At 27.1% G+C, this 25,293-nt stretch overlaps 1 protein-coding gene across 1 annotated transcript in view; it reads right to left on the bottom strand.

Annotated features, from left to right (window-relative positions):
- The window catches only part of LOC135922785 (ceramide synthase 6-like), a 38,979-nt gene that overhangs the window by 10,431 nt on the left and 3,255 nt on the right, over positions 1 to 25,293 (bottom strand). The window contains exons 5-6 of the mRNA XM_065457255.1: positions 8,315 to 8,365; positions 7,620 to 7,712 (exon numbers count right to left, since the gene is read on the bottom strand). Coding sequence (XP_065313327.1) covers positions 7,620 to 7,712; positions 8,315 to 8,365 — 144 coding nt within the window. The remainder of the gene's footprint in view (positions 1 to 7,619; positions 7,713 to 8,314; positions 8,366 to 25,293) is intronic.

Here is a 25,293-nt window from a genome sequence, read left to right as displayed (position 1 = left end):
TATTATAATATTAAAAATGCTAATTTATATTTATAAAAAAACAATTTTAAAAATTAAAATTTCCGTGTTATTCACGTCCAATCACGCTTGCCAAAATTTTGAGAAGACCCGTCACGCCTTATTCACATTCACGCCGTGACTCACGTAATTTCACGGCCCGCGCCCATCTCTAGTATTTAGTATATTTTAGTGCTTCAACCCGTTTTTTAGATAATTTAAAGAAAAACGCAGTATTGGCAAAATACATGATTAACCTAAAATTATAGAAGCACTGAATGGTTATGCTAATCGTTTTTCCAAACAATAATATGAAACTTGTTATAGGGTGCATCTTAAATATCAGATTTTAAATCGCGATTGAAAAATCAATTATGTCTTAAGTACATTAAGGTTTATTTTTCCCCGATTATAAATATTTTTGAATCTTATGATTTTAAAATCTTCATGGATATTTATACTGGGTAACAGCTTAATCATAAAAATAAAAAATTATTGAAATCTTATCAAATCTTTATTTCAAGAATAGAATTAATTTTATTTGAAATAAATAAAAGGAACAAGTATTGTGTTTTAGACAATCTGATATAACCACGTAACTTACATGTTTAATGATATCGCTTTCGTAGTAATAAAAATGGATGAAGGCCTGAATATTAGTACATTGGAAACATTGAGCCTGATCTTGAACTACAAAAGCGTAGTTCTCTGCAAAATCGGATATTATTAGATATTCACCATTCTTCAAATTCGATTTTAATGACTTAAAAAATAAAGATTGTTCAGAAGAAATAAATGCATGAGGAATTAAAATATTTAATTTTTCAATCAAATACTCCACAAATTCGCTGGATGACTTAAATAACGTTTCGAGGGTGGTACGGTTTGCGGCCAACCATTGTCTAAATGATATATAATCTATGGAATTATCAAACAATAAATGTAGTCTTTCTTTAGGTTCCAAAGTGTCGGGACACATTTGGCATTTCCTTAAGTAACATCAAGGCTGGGCTGGATTGCTTAGACTTTGTGCAATGAAGTGTATAATGGATAGTTATGCTGGTTTGCAGTTAACTTATATAATTTACCACCAAATATAATTAATTTAAAATTTTGATGAAATGTGCAGATGTACACGCGTTCCAGACCCGCCTGCTAAAATACAGTTTTTTGGTCTCATGATAGCGAACTGTTAATTTCGAATTGGTAAATAATTCTTTTGTATTACATAAAACTAATCTCTTATGCACTTGGTTCTTTTTCCATTAACTTAATTGATATAAAATTAATCATACCTGGCATATAAGTGATGTTTTCGTCAGAATTATAAAATTGTTATTTTGCGTTTTTAAATATTAAAAAACGCAAAATAATCAGTTCACATATATTGCCCACTTTTTTAAAAAAAAAAATGATTACTCTATATTTGGTATAATATAGGATTTAAGCCATACTACTTATATTTAAAGTGTAATAACTTTTGGCCCAGTACTCGTCCCAATCTAGGAATTTGTATAAACATTAAGAAATATAATGTCTATCTGTAAAAAAAAATTTGAAAGAAAAAAAGAGCAATTTTTATTATATAGCCATTTCCGGATTTTTGGTAATAGATCTATTTTTAGTATAATAAATTTTACATCATATTAAATGGCTATTCTAAAGTTATTTAATAAAATTTAAATTATGTCTTTAGCTTTATTACTTTTTGAGATATTTAAAATTAAATATAGTCTATTTTGGAATTTCCGCGTTTCTAAAGATGGCCAATCTCATGAAGTAGGCTGAGTTGAGAATTAAAATTTTATATTTTTATCAGTGCATATACTACCAGTATACAAATTTTAAAAAAAATCGAAGAGGGTCAGGTTGAATCTTCAGTTGATTTGATATGGAATACAACACATATATAAGTAAATAGTTTAAATCTCATCATATTTTGAATCTCATTCATTGTAAAGCTTAGTACTGCCAATGTAAAGCTTAACTAGTAATATTTTGGTTTAATACATGCTTGGTAGAAGGTATGAATAGAAATATTATTAGCAAAGAGAAAATTTCTAAAATTTATATCAAGATTTAAAATTGAACTAAAAATATAGAAGAAAAATTGTAATAAAAAAATAAAATAATGAAATATTTATATAAAAATTGCCATAATCAATATAAAAATACATATTTTCTGGTATTTTAAATATGAGACTCGATATCTCTGGCTATAGTTTTGATACCTTTATAATAAAATAGCGTTAGAATAAACTTATGGTGTGGCATCTTTGGAAAATAACTAAAATAAGATAAATTGATTATGGTGAAATTGAAAATAGATGATTTTTACCCTCAAGCGCTAAGACTGGGCGATTGTTTAGTAAAATATTACAAATACTAAGTGTGCTTTTATACTTGGAAATATAAAAGGTGAAACGTAGATCCCATAAGAATTATAATGACTTTGGAAAGTTTTCGTTTTTCAATTTTTTATATAATAGAAATTATTTTAATGTGACGATTTAATTTACAAAATTGTACTTATATTTTCCATAGAAAGGGTTTCAACCCCAACCATCACCCCTTTGTCTAAGTCACTGTAAGAACATCTACAAAAATATTGAATAGGGCTTTATAATGGAAAAAATACTGTTAAATTCGCCCCTACCCTGTTCGCATAAAAACCATGATCATCGTAAATTTAAAATCTCGAAAATACTCCTAAAATCAATAAACTATCAAACGTTTAAATAAAAATTAAAATCTAACCCAGAAAAACAAAGTAATTTAAATTTTTTCAAATTTAAAATAATAAACAATAGCAAGCCAAATACGTGTCTTGTTGGTAATAGGATTTCTCATAAAATAATTTTTATTATATTTGTGAAACTGAAAACATAATTTTAAAACTTTTATGAGTATTCAATTTAAGGTAAAGTTAATTATGTAATTAATTTTGAAATAAAAAACAATGTTAACAATATCTTAAATCGTTCTAAACGTTAGTCTAAATTTTAAGTTTTATAAAAAAATTTTTAATAAAGTTAATTTAAATATTAAAAAAAGTATCCAATTTAGTTAAATCTTTGGTACACCTTTAACATACAATTAAATTAGTTAAAAATATGCTCCATACAAATAGATTAATATCTTTTTTCAATTAAATTTATTAATTAGGCATATTTAAATTTCATATTAAAAAATAGTTTATAAAATATCATAAACAGGATATGCTATATAAAAGAGCGAATACAATAAAATACAAAGGCCATGTCCTTGTTCGTCTTAAGTTTGTATTAAAATTATTTGTTATATATGTTGTATTCCATATTAAATCAACCAAAAAAAGTCGATTCTCAACCCGACCCCCTTCGATTTTTTTAAAAATTTGTATTTTGGTAGTATGTATACCTAACTAATAAAAATGTAAAATTTTACTTTTCAAATCGGCTTACTCATGAGATATGGCCATTTTTAGAAAGGCGAAAATTTCAAATTACACTATATTTAATTTTAAATATCTCAAAAGGTAATTAAGCTAAAAACACAATTTAAATCTTATTAAATAGCTCTAGAATAGCCGTTTCATATGATATAAAATTTATTTTATTGAAAATAAATCTATTACCAAAAACAAGAAATGGCTATAAAATAAAAATTGTTATTTTTTTTCTTTCAAATTTTTTTACAGATAGACATTATACATCATAATATTTGTACAAAATCCTAGATTGGGACGAGTACTGGGCCAATAGTTATTACACTTTAAATATAAGTAATATGGCTTAAATCCTATATTATACCAAATGTATAGTAATTTATGAAACAAATAAAAAAAAATTCGTTTGAGATCGGGCCGGATATATTTTTTTATAAATCTTTCTGGCCGTGTTAGAAAAATTAGGCCCTATGCAGATCACTAGTAGACATTGTGTCATATTTAACATATAAGTTTAGCTATTTTATTTTAGAAAGAAAATAATTGTAAAAATATTTGCTAATTATTTATTACAAGAATATCAATGGGAAATTAATATTGTAAATAAACATATAATTAAATAATTTCATACATTAAATAATTTAATGAATTAGAATAAAATTTGACTTTCATCATTCCTTCCATTGGAATAAATGAAAAATATTTTTGTGCCCCTGGAATTTGTTTGGCCGTTAAAAATCTATTTTCGAGATTGGTTTCCATTCTTAAATATTCAACGTGCTGATATTTGTAATTAATCCCCGGGATTCTCATAATTATATAAATCCATAGGAGTTAGTATATAAATTTATTAAGGACGCTGCAGGCTTGCTCTAGCTCAACCTCTTAGTAATTCCCCCTAAGCTATTGCAAGGAGTTTTGCCATGTGCAGTTGTAAAAAATACCATTCTGCCTTGATCCCAAAATCATTATAATGGTTGTTAGAAGTTTACAAAGTTTTTTTTGTTTTCATAGGGTAACAGTTCCATCATAAAATAAAAAATTATTGAAATCTTATCAAATCTTTCTTACAAGAATATATTAATTATTTGAAATAAATAAAAGGAACAAGTATTGTGTTCTAGACAATCTGATATAACCACGTAATTTACATGTTTGATGATATCGCTTGGTAATAAATCATAAATGGATGAAGTGTTGCTTGATTATTAGTCCAATGGAAACCTTGAGAGTGATCTTGAACAACAAAGCAATTCGATTTTAATGACTTAAAAAATGAAGATTGTTCCGAAGAAATAAATGCATGAGGAATTAAAAGATTTAATTTTCCAATCAAATATTCCACAAATTCGCTGGCGAACTTAGTTAACGTTTCTAGGGTAGCACGGTCGGCCGCCAACCATTGTTTAAATGTTATATAATCTATGACATTAATATCAAACAATAAATGTGTCATTCTTTAAGTTCCAAAGCCGAGACATATTTGGCATTTACTTAAGTAACAGCAAGGCTGGGATAGATTGAATAGACTTTGCTTTGTGCAATGTAGTGTTTATAATTTTTAAGGGAGGAAATGGATAGTCTCAAGGTTTCCATTGTACAAATAATCAGGCATCACTTATCCATTTATGATTTATTACAGCGAAAGCGATATCATCAAACATGTAAGTTACGTGGTTATATCATATTGTCTAAAACACAATACTTGTTCCTATTATATATTTCAAATAAAATTAATTCTATTCTTGAAAGAAAGATTTGATAAGATTTCAATAATTTTTTATTTTTCTGATGGAGCTGTTATCCAGTATAAAAAGAAAAATCTTTTTAAACCTCTACAACCATTATAACGATTTTGGGATCAAGGCAGAATGACATTTTTTTGCAACTGCACATGGCAAAACTCCGGGGGAATTACTAAGAGGTTGGCGGCTAGAGCAAGCCTGCAACGTCCTTATAAAAATCATATACATACTAACTCCTATGGATTTGTATAATTATGCGAGAATTAATATCCCGGGGATTAATTACATTATCAGCAAGTTGAATATTTAAGAATGGAAATCAATCTCGAAAATAGATATTTAACGGCCTAACGAATTCCCGGGACACAAAAATATAATTCATTTATTCCAATAGAAGGAAGAAAAAAAGTCAAATTTTATTTTAATTCTTTAGATTATTTAAGGTATGATATTATTTAATTTATGTTTATCACAATATTAATTTCCCGTTGATATTCATGTAATATAAATAATTAGCTAAATAAAGTTATAAATATTTTTACAATTATTTTCTTTCTAAAATAAAATAGCTAAACTTATGTGTTAAATATGACACAGTCTACTAGTGATCGATCTGCATAGGGCCTAACCGAAAGATTTATAAAAAAATATATCCGGCCCGATCCCAAACGAATTTTCTTTTTATTTGTTTCGTAAATTACTATACATTTGGTATAATATGAATTTATCCCATACTACTTATATTTAAAGTGTAATAATTATTGGCCCAATGCTCCAATCTAGGATTTTGTACAAACATTAAGAAATATATCTAGTAAAAAAAATATGAAAGAAAAAAAAAGCAATTATAGCCATTTCCGATTTTAGGTAATAGATCTATTTTTAATATAATAAATTTTATATCATATTAAAGGGCGGTTCTAGAGCTATTTAATAAAATCAAATTATATCTTTAGCTTAATTACTTTTTGAGATATTTAAAATTAAATATAGTGTATTTTGGTTGAGAATTAAAATTTTATATTTTTACTAGTTAGTGTATATACTAACATCATACAAATTTTTTAAAAAATCGAAGAGGGTCAAGTTAAATCTTCAGTTGATTTGATATGGAATACAACATATATTTTTTTTGGTTACAAATAAAACAAATTGTCATTACCAATTACGTAAATCTAAATAGCCTCTTCTTTTTAGGCTGTTTAGAGGAGGCTATATAGAGGGCTAAATATAGAACTAGAAAAACGAACCAGACACGAGCTAAGTATTTTTTTTAATATGAAGTTAATAGAGCGAGGAGGGATATACTTTATCATTTTATGAGCTCGATTTTTTTGGAGGATCTTAAGCTTAACAATAATATTATGACATAGGCTCTTGTTGGATATTAGGAGGTAGTGTGAAGAAAAATTGGTAATCTAACCATTAAGTAAGGCGCATAGCCAAGGGGTTGGGGAAAGGTGAAAATCCCCCTATCGTAAATTTGTCTGTTCTCTTAAGTATCGTTTTAAGCGAATAAAAGTTTCCCCCTACTCAACCCCCCCCCCCACTCCACCCACATCTCCCAAAAAATGTATACAATATATCACTATAAAGAAGAATTTGAAAGAAAAATTAGTAAAAGTTAATAAACTTTTTAAAATAATGACTATAATTCAAAATTTCTAAAAGCCCAAAATTATTTTTTAAAAATATCATAATAGCCAAAGGCCTAAAATAAGTGGACCTAATGACCTCCAATAAAATTTATGACGGAAAACCCAGCCCAATAGTGTTCCCCCTATAAGAAAATCCTGGATTCACCTATGCCATTCATAAATGTTTTATCGATAACGAAGATACAAAACTGTTGTATTTAGGTCGAATTATATTAATTAAGACTCCTTGTAGAAGGATAAAAAGCCTTAATTTGGGTTTTTGGTCTTAGATGTAATGCAATGCCCGAAATCCTTGAAAAAGGAAAGGGCGTGAGTGCCAAAGGAAGTTAGTGTTGTAGCAATGATTGGTATGAATCCATGGTTAGAAAGCAAAGCAGAAAATTTAAGCATCATGGTTCAGATTGGAGGGTGAGAGTGAATCTGCAAAGGAAATGTAAAATAAATTAGAGGTACTCTTTTAGCAGGTCTAACAATAGTTGGCTGAAGTTGGGTTTTAAAACTTTGCAACTAGGCTAGCCGGGTTTTATTTTTTCCCGGTGTCTTATCCTAATCGTGTTTATTTTACTTTTTGTCCTGGAATTGCCCTGGTTTCAAAAAATTAATTTAGTTTAAGCCCATACCCAGTCCTGTAAACCTCTATTACATACATACAGATTAACTATACCTTTATCGCGGAACCAGAAATTGAAAATATAAAAGCAGGAAACGCAGCGAAATATTTGTGAATTAGATTTCAGGCGATCTAAAATAGACCCACCAAAAAATGAATTAATATTAATATAAATAATAAACCTTTCGTTTTACATCCATGAATTGAGAGACCATCAAAGAACAGTAAAAGCCCATCTGTATCATGTAATACCAGTAAATGTCTCGACTCACGTGCTAAAAAACATTATAACATCGAATATAATTATGTAATCCTAAGATTTTTTTTATATAGGGCAAAAAAGGAAAACACATACCCAAAAAGAACTAAAATTTCTAGGGGGCTCTCAAGATCTTTTAAGAAACTTGTGCTTCCTTGAGCCAACCATATATAATTTTAATAATTTTGGAGATCATTGTAAAAATGTGCTAAATCTACAAAAAAAAATTAAGATAAAATGTTTGAGCGCCAATGAATTGGATATACTAAATAGAGTAAAACCCGAAATAGAAGCAATGATAAGCCCTACAAAATGTTGATATATTTTATTTGAAATAGTAAAATGAAAATTATCAACCTTGATGAAAGTGATTTTGAGTGTAAATAGTTAAGATTTTAAGTACATACTATTTCAATCTTGCTCTAAGACGAAATAAAATCAACAGGTTAAAATTGCCTCGAGGAAAATCAAAATATTGGGTAATGCACAACCCCCCTAATGTAGATAGAACGTTCCTATTTTTAAGCTTTTGCTTTTCCCCGATTAATCTATCATTTTTTAAAAATTATTTATTTACCAGTTAAAAAATTATTAATTTTAATAATGAATTTGACTAACTTGAAAAGGATAATCTGTCCAACAATATTTAGTGTCCCATAACCAAGGTTTCTATCATCATATCATAATCAAAGTTTTATTTAAATAAATTTGGAATATAAAAATAAACATACCAATTTATATGTTAAAAAATTTTATTCGACCGACCTCTTTTGATTTTAACGAAACTCAGTATACAAAGCTAACCAAATGCCAACTTTGATGCTTTTAATTTTTTTAGATCGAATTTATAATCAATAAAAACTATAAAATGACTACGCCAGTAACCCTTTTTATAAAATCCTGCTAATTCTAAAGGTTGGTTAAAACAATGCCAAATTATAATTAAGATTGATGTGACCTAACATCTGAGCAAATTTTTAACCTCGATTACCTATTATAGTGTTATTAAAAGTTACTTTTGAAAGGTAATAAGTTACAGTTATTAATTATTGATAGTTACTTTTTAAATAATTTATATAACCCACCATTTTTTAATATAATTTTTACAAATTGTAAATCAAAAGAATTTAAATGAAAATATGAAATTATTAATAAAATTTATATATTTTTATTTCCACAGAAAAATGTAAAAATTAGAAAATATAAATAATATTTATTTTTCATAAAAATTTGAGATTAAGAATTTTTTTATTTGATTAAAATTGGGCTCTTTTCAAAATTTATGTCTAAAGGTATCCTTGTTTTTCTCTAAATTAGGCCCATTCAAAAACAAATCAAATAGCGTATTATTCATATTCGGTTCGTATGAATAATACAATTTACTATCTGTTTTTCAAAATATTATGAAGTAATTCATACATAAATGGATATTAATTAAATTTATAATGCTAAACCATTTTTAAGGTAAAGAATTTTTCTTATTATCTTCTTTATAAAACATGCGATTATTGACAACAAATTAATTACAACTAAGAAAAGTCTTTCACATGCAATACATAATCTGGGTTCGAATAAACAAATAAATCGAATAATTAGTTGATTATTCGAATTTAGTTCTTTATTTGTATTCGAACAAAACAAATAATTTACTACTTGTATTCATTCGCTTTGTTTTTTTAATAAGCCTATTCTAAATATAAGCTTTCTTAGACAACAGAAATATGAATGATTTATGTAAGTGAATCTCTATATAAAAAAAAGTAATTTCAAATTTGGGAAATGATCATATAAAGGTAATAAGAGATATTATTATTAAACCAGGGGTTCGAACCGAACCCAGAGAACAAAACCCGGGTTTTTCGGAAAAAATTGAACCCGAACCGAACCTGAACCCCTATTATAGGATTTTCAAAACCTCGAACCGAACCCGGGAATTTTATTTGAACCCGGGTTCAACCGAGTTTTGTGTATTGTTTAAATTAATATAAGATATTTGTATAATTGTATATACATATATTAATAATTTACTTGACATTTTATTATATTTCCAAATTTCCATTTAAGTGAAGTGTTAATAAATTTTAAACAACTTAATTCATTTACTCCATTTGTAAATTTATTCTCAAAGATTCCTATGGGATTGTTAATAAATTTTAAACAATTAAATTTATTTAGGCCATTTATTTTTAATTTTTAACTTATTCTCAAAGATTATTAATTAGAGGAAAATGAAAGTGAACAAGTCAAAGTAAAAATGATTATATTGGATATTGTTAATTTAAAGAAATACGTCTAAATTAAATTTAAATCTATACATGAGTATGCTTTGTATTTTTAACTATATTTGCCTATAAATAAAATAAAAAATTTATTTTTTATATCAAATTTATGTCTAGTTTTTTAATTATGATTTAAATATAAAATATTTTTTAATTAATTCAAAAATTCTTAAACCCGAGCTAAACATGGAACCAAACCCGGGTTCAAAAATATTTCCCTGAACCGAACCCGAATCGAACCCACCTATTTTTTTTAACCTTAAACTGAACCCGAACCGAACTCGAACCAAACCTCGGGCAAAAATTTTGCCGGGTTCGCATTTTTGTTTAAACATATTTTTAGATGTAACTAATAAGTAACTAGTTAGTCTTGTAGTCATATTTCAAAAATATTACTAGTTACTAATATATCTTTTCAATTGTAACTCTTACAGTTACTTTTACGCCAAAAGGTCTAATTAGTTATGTTAACACTACTATTACACTTTTGGAGATATTAGGGGTAAAGCATAATCATCTTTACGAGTGCCAGTTTTCGTTATGATAAAAACTAAGCAATTGAATAAAAACCTAAATATTTTATTTTATTCTATTTTTAAAAAATTTTATGGACTATTTTAACTAATAAAATCCTCATAAATAAAATAACTCCGATTTTTGAAAAATTAAAGATAAACATTATTATTCTCAGTGGAGTAAAACAAGTACCGGCCGAGGATACCTCCAAAGATTTTGGAAAATTTAGACACTCCAAAAGTAAAGATGATTGAGTTGAAATTAAAATATTTTTATATTTTGTAGAAAAACAATTAAAAATTAGAAGTGAGAAAAATGGTTATAGAGATCAGAGACCTGCATAGGTACCATTTGCACGGCCCGGCCCGGTTTTAAATTTTTTAGGCCCGGCCCGGATATTTTAAAAAAAAATTTTTTACGGCCCGGCCCGGATTTAAAAATTTAAGACCGGCACGGATATTTTTTAAAAAAAACAGGCGCTGCTCGGAATTTTTTAAAATTATATTCGACCTGGTATATACAAAAATTCACCTATGAGGTATTTTACCATATTTTTCAGCGAGTATTATCGCTTATTATTTAAAAAATATAGGTAGCTAATATTTTGAGAATATTATATTCAATTTATAAAAATTATAAAAATGGATATTTTGAGCATATATGCTATATTTTATATTGCATTTATAAAAATAAAACTAATATTCATAAAAATGGTAATAATATTTTGAGCATATACTATATTTTATATTGCATTTAAAAAAAATAAAACTAATATTTAATTTATAAAAATGGAAAATATTTTGAGAATATAATATATTGTATTTAATTTACTATTTAATTTATAAAATAAAATTAAATCGCTATTTAAAAAAATGCATGTATAATAAATAGTATTTTGAAAATATTATCTAATTGCACAATATTAATATAATTTATTTTATAATATAAATTTTTAACAAAAGAAGATAATTGTATTATATAATATTGTAAAAAAAAATAATGAAAAATGTTGGATTAAAAACTTTCATGACTCAAGGTAAATATAATAAATGCAATAAATATTTGACAGTTTGCAAAGTAAAAAACCAGCATGATTGACGAAACCCTATACTCAAGAAAGATATAAAAATTCACAAATTATCATGAAGAAAGAGAAGCATATCTACCTTTTCAGGTTGAAGATTACTTCTTCTTTCTTCAAGATTTCTCCAAGTAGTGGAAAAATTCCGCTCACAGCTTGCACTTGAAGCAGAAATTGCCAATTTTGCTAAAATTGGAAATTCGCTTTGATGAGCCGCCCACCACTCTAACAAATCATCCACCTTATATGTTTTATATATTTTTTTATTTATGTAATTATAATATTCATCATCGGATATTGACATATTACCAGAATTACCATCGCCCCATTTGTCATAAAACGATTCAGTTTGTTTAACAACAGTCATAATTTGACTGGTCGATGGTATTTCATTTACTTCCTGAGCCTCTTGTAATTTAATATAATCTTTTATATAGTTTTCCGTCATCTTGCGATCTGTCCCTGTGACTACATACGTAATTGCTTGAATTTGGGACAGAGAAAAAGAGAAATAAAATGATACTTGTGTAAAACAAATTTTTCAATTAAAAAATGCTTTATATTAAGTAAAATCAATTTTATTTCTCCTTTTTCGCTTTGAAAGGTATTACAAACTTCAAGAAGTGATATTCCTTTATTTGATTGTTTTGGTAAAATATGTTGTAAAAATTTAGATATGAATTATAAAAAAATATATTAATACTTTGAATAAATTTGCAGGAAATTAATAATGAGATCGATCTGTGGGTGTTAGGTAGTGTTAACCATCACCCAATATTATATCATAACCAGGGTTGCCATGTCTCCCCCCATCAGTGGGAGTCTCCCACAATTTTTTTGTTTACCCACATACATCTCACTCCCACAAAACTCCCACAATTTTTTTTAGCATTTTAAATAAATAATAATTTTGAGAGACAGTATTTGATTATTTTTATATTTTTAAAATAAATTTTAAATATAATATGTCTAGTTCTTTTATTTTATTTTTCCGCTCTAAAATATATTTTTTATAAAATTCTCCAATTCTCCACTCGACATTTTCAAAATTTTTGTGTTAGAAAGAATAGAAGTTAGAACAGTATGTAAAATTATTATAAATATATTTTAAATTACTTAATATTAGTGCTGTAAACATTTTTAAAAAAATCGAACGCGTTCAACGTTCATTGACAAAAATCGAACGCGTTCACGTTCAAATTCAAAAAAAGGAACGCGTTCAAGTTCATGAACGCGTTCATGCGTTCAAAATTGTATGATAAATTTTTTTTAAAATTTAATTTAACAAAATGCCTTATATTTTTCAACACAATATATAAGCCATGATAAAAAATAATAGTTTTATTTTGATAATATAATTATAAATACAATATAATAGAGCGATAAAAAAATAAATTTATAAAAAATTTTTCTTATTAATTTTTAATAATAATTGCTTTTCAAAATTTTGATCTGATAGGCATGAACGCTTGGCAGTTAATACAGCGTTAGCTATACTAAAAACTCGCTCAACAGGGGCAGATGAAGGGATTGCGGTGTTATACTTGATAAACAATTCTTTTAAAAGGGGGAATTTATTAAAAACATTTAATGTTTTATCCTTTGTTTGAAAAAATTGAGCTATGTTATCATCCTCCAATCTGCCCTCTTCTTCCTCGTCAAAAAAAAGATATCTCGGAATTGACAGTTCTTTCATTATCAATTCTTGGGGTTTCAATGCCTTTTTTCAAAAAAGCTATAAGTTTATTCTTTAAAGGTTCATTTTGTGGAAGCTTTATCCAAGGCCATTGAAGCTTGAATATCGGATGTATAATTGCTGAAAGTAGATATTGATCTTCATATATATGTTGAAATCTTAAAAAAAAATAAATATATGTAATTAATTTGATAGTGATAGGTTTAATACCTTTTATTAATCCCATTTAATACAGCATCTATCAATGGTTGCCCATATTTTAGACCACTGACTTTGTTTAATTTTATACTAACTATTGTTATTGTCGGGGTCAAATATCCCAAATGCATCTTTTCCTCACTTTCTAAAATAGTGAGAGCTGTTGCAATAGGCTCCATGATCTATTTTAATATTTAAAAAAATTCATTATAATATTTATTCTAAAAAATTTTATTAGGACTTACAATACAGTAATCTTCCAAAAAAATTTAATCATTGTTTGAGAGTCTAGCTAATCCTCCCATATCACAGACTTTGTCAAACAAACTAGAATTTTCTTTTACTAAGTAATCTATTAATTTCAAAGAATTATAATAAGAATTCCATCGGGTAATAACAGGCCTAATAAGTAATCTTGACAAATTACTCTTTAAGTCTGCAGCAAATGATGTTGACTGATTTTGTTTGTTCCATAAACTTTTGCATTTATCAAATGCACTATTTAATATTCTTTTAAAAGATACATCTTCTAATGCTTTTTCAGCATCAACACTTGCCACTAAATTAAGATTGTGGCAAGCACAAGAGTGATGTTTGGGGAGATAGATAAAGTTTTCCTCCCTATTTTGATTTTCAAACACCTCATTTAATGATAATGATTCAATTTCATCTTCCTCATCTTCAGATATTTTCTCAAATAATCTATAATTTTTTTTTAAATATAAAAATTAAAATATAGACTATTTATTTATACCTAAAGGCCTTTAAAAAGTTTCTTGCATTATCAGTGACACATAATATTACCTTATTATGTATTTTAAATTTCTTTAGAAAGTTTGAAATTGTTTCAGCTAAATAATCATATGTCTAGCAGTAGCACGTTATGGTACGTTAATTGCAATATGAAAGAGGAAAAAGTAAAAACAGCTGATTAAAAAATATAAGACTTTTTTGTTAAAAAATTGGATTAAATATTAATTTTTCAAATAAATAAAAATATAAGACTTTTTTGTTAAAAAATGCGGATTAATATTAATTTTTCAAATAAATAAAAATAAAAAGTGTTTTTAAAATTGAACGAACGTAAAATTGAACGCGTTCATCAAAGAAAAGGAACGCGTTCACGTTCAAAGTTCGTCAAAAAAAAGGAACGCCGTTCATCACCTTTTTTTCAAAAAAACGAACTTCGTTCACGAACGCGTTCAAAATGAACGTGTTCATTTACAACACTACTTAATATATTTTATATCGTTATCTAGAATTGCAGTGCTCCACTCGACATTTTCAAAATTTTTGTGTTAGAAGAATAGAATTTTTAGAAGTGGATATTATATCCCATATACCAAACAGATTTAAGTAATAAAATGTTCTATTTTGCTAAAAAAAATTTTCGAGGATGAAATGTCAGAAGCATATTTGGGATTAGTTTCACATGTAGGAAATCTACTTCATGTAGTTAATATTCAGTTGCAATCAGAAGATTCTTTATTGATAAAGATTCACAAAATCATGCTACAGCTCTGTTCATCTCTACAGTTAAAAATAGATAATAAAATTTATGGCGCTATTGCTAAAAATATCATATTAAAATGTTCAAATATTAATATAATTAACGTATTTTTAAATGAAGCAAATATTTTTATTAAGACAATTTTGGAATATTTAAAATCAAGATTTGATTTTAATAACTCTATTTACAGGTGTATAAATATTATGACCTTGGAACAGAAACCATCATTTGATGGTTTTTGTAATTTAATAAATATATTAAAATTACTGATAGACATTTGAAGCCTTGTTTGAAGAGATTGTAATTTTTTCCATTTTTTATGATTCGAGAGAATATTAGATGGTCTAAAAGCAGAGGATAAATGGGTGGAATTTTTTCGTAATAATGATAAATCCCCATGCTTGGAAAAAATTTGCGAGTATGTTTTCTCCTTACCTCATTCTAATGCCTCATCGAAGCGCATTTTTAGCCTGATGAGGACTGCCTGGAGAAAGGAGAGAAATCGAATTGCTTTAACAACATTAGAGGCCGAGTTAATGGTTAAACAAAATTATAAAATGTCATGCCAGGAATTTTATAAATATCTTAATAACGACGGTAAACGTTTAGTTCCATTATTTAAATCTCAAATAAAATATAATTAACTATAACTATTTGACTTTCTATATTTTATAAAATCTTATTTATACAGTTGCATAAAATCAAATAAATTTATTTTTTACATTGTAAAATTAATATTTTGAAAATTTTGGCAAATCATAAAAATAAAGAAGCATTACAATCTCCTCAAACATGACATCATATTAAATCTTATTAATAATTATCCGATAATAGTAATAATATTCTTACTTTGGTATTTCTGCAGCATAATTTAGTGAACCTTTATTAAATTATATTCTTTTGATTGCAACTGCATATTAACAGTATATAGTAGATTTCCTATATGTAAAATTCCTAAATATACTTCTGCCATTAAAATTCTACGATGGCGCGTATTAGGAGAAACCTGTCAACCAACATTATGCTGACTCAATTCTGTAAATACACTCTGATTTTTACAAAATTCACTAAGGAATTATCAGATCAGAAAGTTGCCATGCAATTCATTGGTAATGCCAAATCTGCCATATTTACCATTATATATGGTTAGCTATGTCTTTGGATATTTCATATCTGGAGAAATTTTTTTTAATAGTTTTATTGAAATGACATTAATTTTGTTGAAATAGGGGAGGATCAAGGGAAATGTTTTGATATCTCCTTATTAGATGCATCTTTTAGAATTGCATATGTTTGCACATCTTTCAAATCGTCAAGAATTGACCTTCTGGATTTATATCCTAAAACATTGATGATAGCCTTGCTCATTTGTGTTCTACAAAGTATACTTTTCATTTATATTAGTCGTTAAATATTATGGGGAAAGATTCTACCAACATTGTGATATTAAGTAGCTCTCTGAATGTTGTACTGAATGATAGGTATTTACCATTTCCGCAACTGTAGTTGCATCTGTATTATTTCTTATTTTTGAAGAATATTTTTGTTTTGCAATAAATGTTGATAGACTGCCCTGTACTGATTTATGCTTTGAAGATTTTTGATGCCTCAAAATATCATATTCCCTTCCCCCATTGTATTAACTAAATACTGTAGAACAACTTCCCCGCACTGATTATAATTATTTTTTACATTGTAAATTTAAAATTGTTTGTTTTTTTATAAAATCTTATTTATACATTAGCATAAAATATATTTTTTTACATTGTAAAATTACAATTTTTTTTATAAAATTTTATCTTGTTTACATTCTTTTGTATTTAAAAAAGATCGTTGGTTATTATTTTTAAACAAAATTAATATATTATAATAAATCAATATGTTATTTTAATAATAAAGATAGTATTTAAGAAATTTTGTGTCGTACTATAATTACCTATTTTGAAAAATAGTTGCGTATTTTATTTTGGAAAATAGTTACCTATTTTATTTTGAAAAAGAGTTGAATATTTTATTTTGAAAAATAGTTGGCTATTTTATTTTAAAAAATAGTTGGCTATTTTATTTTGAAAAATAGTTGGCTATTTTATTTTGAAAAATAGTTGGCTATTTTATTTTGAAAAATAATTACCTATTTTATTTTGGAAAATAGATTCGATTTTATATTTATAAAAAATAATAGGCGGATAACTAAGTCAATTCGAAATCCCGGTTAGCAATTTTCATATTTCTCCCACAATTTTTATATTACTCCCACAAAATACCGAATTCTCCCACAATTTGAAAATTTTGACCTGGCAACCCTGATCATAACTATAACATAATATAATCTTATAACCATTAACTCATAATGTAAAAATTTTTATAAAAAATATTAAGGCCCGGCCCGGGTTCAATCTTAGGCCCGGCCCGGATATGTTTAAAAAAAAATTTTTTAGGCCCGGCCCGGGTATATTTATAAAATTTAAAATACGGCCGGGCCCGGGCCTGCAGGTCTCTGATAGAGATTATTATTAATTTAACTAATTTATTTAAAATTTCATCACTTTGTTTCTTACTTTCCAATCTGTTAGATAAAATATAATTAAAAATTTAGTTTTAAAACTGATAACATTTAAAACACAAGCAGATAACTTAGGAAAGAGGTGAGAGTATGGATTTGAAAGACTACCATTCTACATGAATATTAAAAATTTGGAGAGAAGTCTTAAAACTTCATAAGTAAAATAGTTAAAACTAGTTATAAAATGAACAATATTTTTATCAGAGATCTGCAGAAGTATTTGCATATCCCGATCTGGATTTTTTTAAAAAAAATTTCGGCCCGTCCTAGCCTATATTTTTTTTTAAAAGATATTATATTTATTTTTATATCTAATATTAACGATTTAAAATATTTAATTTTAAATATGCAGCCCAGCCCGGATAATTTTTTAAAAAAAATTTCAGACCAGGCTCGGGTATATTTAAAAAATTAAAATACGGCCCGGGCCTGCAGGTCTCTGATTTTTATTAAATAGGCAATTTATTTTATTTCCCAAATTATTAATTTAAAATAAATTATCTACAAGCTTTTTATAATATTTTCAATACCCGACCAATGGGCGAGGCTTCAGGGCTGTGCAGGTTTTAATATAAAAAACATATAATTAGTATTTCTTTCTATCATCAATCAATAAAAGTATTTATGACCATGTCGTATTTTAATTTTTAGAAATTTGCACAGCTCTGCCCGCAAGCTGGACTGAACTTAAATACAAATGAGAGACCATAAAGGGGTAGAGCCCTGAGGTGACTGGACCTAAAAAAATCAAAGTTGGCCAGGCTTGAAAAATAAATAAAAAAAAATTTGTGATAAGGACAAAGCAATTCGTGAATTTTACTATATTTAATAAGAATTTCGGGTCAGGCTCAAGCGCTAAATAAAATTGTATATATTATATTAAAGGAATGCCAAAGAAGGCACATTTATGAATTTTAAAATGTAGATGAGCATATTCATTTAATCGAATGCATCCGCTGCCATAAATAGGATAAACAATATGGTGGTGATAAAGGCAATCTAAAGATAGCTTACTTCACATTTATCTGTAGAATATATGTGAAAAGGGCCCATGATAATAACGTAGACAAGGGTGGATGGGATATTGGCAATGAATCTCCTTTGGAAAAAGTGGAAAAGATTTGTTATTTGGGTGACATGCTAAACGAAGATTGGGTGTTTATTCAATTGTTGTTACAACTTACAAGTCAGATATGCGTAGAAATTTCGAGAGATGTCGTCTACAAAAATAAAAATGTTTCATTAAAGTTGAAGAGAAAAGTTTAAGCTGCGTGAAAATTTGTATAGTCAATGGTGGTGGAACATGGGCAATGAAAGTGACATAAGAGAGAAACTAAATTAAATAGAACGGAGATGAGAATAGTTAGGCGGGTGTGTGATATTTCTGAGAGAAAACAAACAAGGAATTACGAGAAAAGATTGGATTAGATGTGATTCAAGTTGTTTTGGGCATATTGAACGATAGATGATTGGGCAAAGAATTAGTGGAAATAGGTGGATCAAGGCATGAGGAAGACCCAGACGATGTGGATGAAAGTTATAATGGATGAGAAAAGAATCTTATAAATAGTAATGCCCAGGACCATAGGGGAAACTGCCTTAACTAGGTTAAACGGTTGCAATAAAATGAAGAAAATTTTTTTAAAATAAAATTATATCTTCAACCTCAACTTGATGGGGGAGTGGTAAAATAAGGTTCCCTTTGGTCTAGGTTTAGAATATTTTCACTCTTTCTTCAACGGAATGTAAAAGCCAACAAAAGGGATTCCAGAAATCCCAAATGATTAAGCCCAAAATTTTAGTTGAAGTGTTAAATAAAAACATCCAATAATAATCTATATAATTTATAGATTCGCTTGTCCAAGTTTCATATATTTTTCATAAAAAATTTTGTAAATGAAGAAATCATAAATATTTTAATTCGTTCAAGCTTAATTTTTTTAAAGAATTCCACAAAATGCATATGACCATATTTAGCCTGACCTGGTTTGTGAACTGAACTATGCAAATCAATAATTAAAATATGGCATGTGTACCAGGGACAGGGTTGCCATGTCTCCCCCCATCCACGGGAGTGCGATTTTTTAGTATATACGCAGACATCTCTCTCCCGCAAAACTACCGCAATTGGAAATCTCCCGCAAAACTACCGCAATTGGAAATCTCCCGCAAAAATCTATCGCAATTTCCCGTAATTTTTTTTTGTATTTTAACGTTTTTAATATATAAATAATAATTTTGAGAGACATTAATTGATTATTTTTATATTTTATTCGAAAAACATGTCTAGTTTGTAAATTTATTTCTATCCTGTTTTATTTTTATCCAATAATTAATCTTTCATTCATATAAGTCAGTATAGGGGAGTATATCAAAATTGATTGCAATACAAAATTATTCTCAAAAATAATAAATAATACAGATGCAACTACATTTGCAGAAATCGTATACATCTATAGTTCAACATTCACAGAGCTATATCATCACAATGTGCGTCGAATCTTTTTCTCATGATATATAACATCTCCAATTTAAGTACATACCTTATTTGTGGTAGAACAAAAATGAGCAAGGCTATCACAAGTGTTTTAGTATCTAAATCCTAGAGGTCAATTCTAGACGATTTTAAAGATGGGCATCCATATGCAATTCTAACAGAATCTACTAATAAGGGAAATATTAAAACATTTCCCTCGATCCTTTGCTATTTCAACAAGAATAAGAATATTTCAATAAAGTTGTTAAAAATTTTTCCTCTGATAGTGAAAAATTCAACGATGTAGCTAGCCACATAATGGTAAATATAGCTGATTCAGGGTTATCAGTGATTTGCATGTCAGCTTTCTGCGCTGATAATGCCTCTGTAAATTTTGGCAAAAACCAAAGTTACCGAATTAAGGTAGCACAATAATGAATTAATATAAATTGGCTGTATATGCCATATACTACATAATTCTTGCAAGAAGGCAATAAATGTACTATCTGTGGATGTCTACATAATTGTGATGAAATGTTTTAACAAATTTAGTCAGCAACTAAAAGAGTTAATGAATTAAAAGAGTTGGTGAAGTGGTCTGACTTGGAATGGTGTGAGTTGTTGCGATATATACCTATCAGGTGGTTATCATTAATACCTGCCATCAATTGAATTTTAAAATTTTACAAACCCTTAAAAAAATACTTCTTAAAAAGAGATTTTAAAAGTCTTAAAATTTTGATTTGGGATTCGTTTCACATGTAGGAAATCTACTTCATGCAGTTATCAGAATATTCTTTATTAAAAAAGATTCACAAAATCTTGCTACAGCTCTATTCATCTCTACAGTTAAAAATTGATAATAAATTTTATGGCGCTATTGCTATAAATATTATATTAAAATGTTCAAATAATACTCTAATTAATACATTTTTATATGAAGCAGAATTTTTATTAAGACAATTTTAGAATATTAACAATCAAAATTTGATTTTATTAACTCTATTTACAAATGTGTAAATATTATGGCCTTGGAACAGAAACCATCAATTGATGGTTTTTATAATTTAATAAATATATTAAAAATACCGAAAGACATTGATGTCTTGTTTGAGGAGATTGTAATTCTCTCTATTTTTTATGATTTCAAATCGTCAAGAATTGACCTCCTGGATTTAGGTCCTAAAACATTGATGATAGCCTTCCTCATTTTTGTCCTACAAGTATAGTTTTCATTTATATTAGAGTTGTTAAATATTATGGGAAAAAGATTCTACCAACATTTCTCTGTGAACGTTGTACTACAAGATACAGTGTTGTGATGATTTAATGAAACATGTTGACGATTATAAAACCCATCCATATAAAATTATAATCTTTGCAAAAATAATTAAAATATAGACAAAGCATTATTGAAATTTCTTTTATTTATTCCTTTTGTTATTTTAATTATTTTTACAAAGATTATAATTTTATATGGATGGGTTATAATTTAATCATCAATATGTTTAATTAAATCATAACAACACTGTAAGTGATTACAATTACCGCAACTGTAGTTGCATCTGTATTATTTCTTATTTTTGGAGTATCTTATTATGTATTTAAACGTGATAAGTGATAATTAAGCGCCTATCCCTATAATGTTATACACACACATGGTAGATTTCCAATTGCGGTAGTTTTGCGGGACATTCGCAAATAATATATTTTTAATTGTAAAATTAAAATCGTTTTTTTTATAAAATTAAAATCGTTTTTTTTATAAAATTTTATCTTGTTTGTTTACATCCTTTTATATTTAAAAAAGATCGTTGGTTTTTTTTATAAATTAACATATTTTAATAAATCAAGATGTTATTTTATTTTGAAAAATAGTTACCGACTTTGTATTTATATAAACTAATTATAAAAAATAATAGGCGGATAGGCTCGCAAAATTTTTTTTTAGCAATTTTTATATTTCTACCACAATTTTCATATTTCTCCCTCATAATACCAAATTTCTCCCGCAATTTGAAAATTTTGACCTGGCAACTCTGACCAGAGATCTGAATGGAAACGAATATTGGTTCGGTTTAGGTTCAGGTTAAGATAAAAATAAAGGTTCAGGTTCAGTTCGAAAAAAGGTATAGGTTCAGTTTGAACCTATAAAAACGTGCTTGAACACTTTTGTATATAAACCTAGATAAAAATTATATATTTAATTTACTGTGTATTTTGTGAAATTTATTTAGTTTTAGAGGGTGGTTTCTTTTTATCAGATGCTCAAGATTTGCTCCCGGTTCCCCTTTATAGTTTTTAATCAGTATTATAACATTTTGATGTGTTATTATAATACTATATGTAAATAATTTATAATTCAATTTATTTCTAGGCATAAAAACAAAAGAGAAAATTTGTATTTTAAGAAAAAACGAGAAAAAAAATACGGAAAATAAAAACGCCTCCAAATACTTAAAAAAATAGGGTGTTCCAGTTCAAGCTTTTTATCTTAGACTAAAAAGAAAAAGCATCAAAATTAAGTCAACCCAGGATATGATCTAAGCTTAAAAATATTCAAATGTTGTAAAATAGCGAAATAATAATGGTTATAAAAATTAAATAAGAATGTTATCAATACACTAATAATAACTTTCGCATAATTTTATAAGCACAAAATCATGAGCTCGAGCCGGTTCAAAGGCAATATCAGCGGTTCCATTAAGGTTCAGATAGAAAATCAGTTCAGGTTTGGTTCAGATTCGATGAAAATAGTGGTTAATACAGGTTTAACACTCCGGTTCAGGTTCTGTGTGGATCCCTGATATATACTTTTATTGATAAAGAAAATCTATCAATAAAAGAACTTATGTATTTATACATTAGAGATTTATACAGGCCCGCCTAAAGCCTCACCTTTACTATTAAATTTTTTTTAAAGAATAGGTCATCTCTATTATTAAAATATTAGTCATTTTTTGTACTAATTTTTTATTGATTTATTTCATAATCTTTATTAACTCTCTAGAATGGTAATAGTAAGCTTAGGGGTAATTCCATGACAAATCGACCAGTGATTCGGCCGACCATCTCAAAAATGAATGAAACTTGGCATGTTAGTTATTTATGTTGTAAATGTTAATAAAATCCAAATTTTAGAGCCCCAGCTCAACCAGATCCAAAGATATACGCCTTCAAAGTTGAGAATCGCGTAATGCGTGATTTCTTATATCTTGTTTTTCTTAAAAAATACTTAAGATAGAATTACAAATAATATATCACTTTATAGCCCTTAAAATTTTACATTGGAAAATATTGAAAAAAAGTTAAAAATTTTAAGTGTTTTTGTATTTCCGGTAAAAATAAAAAATTAACATTCCTGGGAAGGGATTTTTTTTGGTGTTGATACTCTCTAAAAATGTTTATTACCTTTATATTAAACTATTTAATGAAATCTCGATAGCCATTTTTGTTTTTTTAATTTTATTAAAATTTTTATTATTTTTGTAAATAAAAAAGGGTAATATAGATGGCGTTATACTAAATTTATTAATAATATATTATATTTAATAATAATATATTTTATATCGGTATTAAAATCAAAAGAAATCGATTAAGTATAACCAGTATGATGTCCTGGGCCAATAAATGAGGAAGCGGCCCATATAAAGATACTTTAAAATTATATTCAAGCTATTATAAAAATATATCTATTTATCGCAATTCATTTTGCGCTTAAATAGAAATTCTTGAGGCCGTAATTTGTATATATTTCACACTTCTGGATCTATCGTTATTATTTGAAATTAAAGATTTTATCATCTTATTTTATTTTTCATTCCTTTCTTTCTATTAAATCTTTATATCGATAAATAGGAAATTTAATTATCAATCATGATTGAAAAGAACATAAGGATTATCTTTTTTTTACTTAAAATTTTTTTTTAAATTTAAAAAATTGTAATAATATGAAATCACTGTGTAGTAATCCATTCATTAGAGAAGGCCATAAGTCTATTTCAAAAAATCTACAAAAGGTAAGTTTATTTATATTATGGATTAAAACCTTTTTAATTTTAGATTCTGGATTGATATCGTGATTATTTTTATTAAATATAAAATTAGGTTACACCAAAGATGATTAAAAAATCCAAAGGTTTATTAACAATAGGCCAATCATTATGTCACTCATGTCGCTTATATTTGATAAATATGGAATCCATTGAAGATATATCTGAAAATGAAGAGCCCGAACTAGCCCCATCCAGTTCAACTTTGGATATAATAAATGTATCACTAGAAGAAATAGGCCAATCCCCAATAAAAAAGAAAAGAATACGAGAAAAGAAATATCCGTAAGAAAAAACTTAAAAAAATAACAAAAGCATTAAGTCAAAACATATTAAGAAGCAGCCTTCCTGAGTTTGATATACAAAATAATAAAAATGACGAACTTCTTCAAAATTTAAAACATCATTATCCAATTATTTCTAAAAAAATATCAACTTCTTACTATATTGCCCCCTTCTTGAACCTCTAAAAAATTGAGGAGTTCAAAGCAACGAATTACTTGGTAAGAAAATCAAAAAAACTAATAGAATTAAAAGGATTTATGTCATCTCCCAATATAAAACCTGGGCCAACAATTTATCAGGAAACCGTGAATATTATAGAAAATTTTTACTCTTCTGATGAAGTCAGTCGCGCGATGCCCGGGAAAAAAGACTATAAATCCATAATGATCAAAGGGAAAAGAGAGCAGTCTCAAAAAAGATTAATTTTAGAGAGGTACCCGATAATTAAAGTTGGATTTTCTAATTTGCAGATTTACGGCCAAAAAATTGTATTCTGGCTGGAGCCAGTGGAACACACAGTGTGTATGTTTGTGTAATTCATCAAAATTTTAAGCTTATGTTTGTAGATGCTAATTTGGCAAAACTATTAGCTATGCCAGAATATCCATTACATAACTATAAAAATATTTTAGCTCAAACAATATGCAATCCAGCACTCCCTATTTGTTATTTAAGAGATTGTTGTCCAGGCACATTCTCAATTAAAAAACAATTAGATGTTGTATTTGCCCAAAATGACATAGATCATATATCCTTTAAACAGTGGGTGTCTGTTGATAGAAGTAATCTGGAAACAATAACAAAATCTTCTCAAGAATTTAAAATTTTTTTTTAGAAAAAATTCCACCTATGTTATGTCATTCCTTTATCGCTACCAATCAGTCATCATATATTTCAAAACTTAAACATTTTTTACAACAAAATGAATTTATGATAATTTG

This window comes from Gordionus sp. m RMFG-2023, chromosome 1 (assembly GCF_954871325.1).
Source record: "Gordionus sp. m RMFG-2023 chromosome 1, tfGorSpeb1-WG-v2, whole genome shotgun sequence".
Classification (NCBI taxonomy): domain Eukaryota; kingdom Metazoa; phylum Nematomorpha; class Gordioida; order Chordodea; family Parachordodidae; genus Gordionus; species Gordionus sp. m RMFG-2023.
This window is presented reverse-complemented; position numbering and strand designations above follow the sequence as displayed.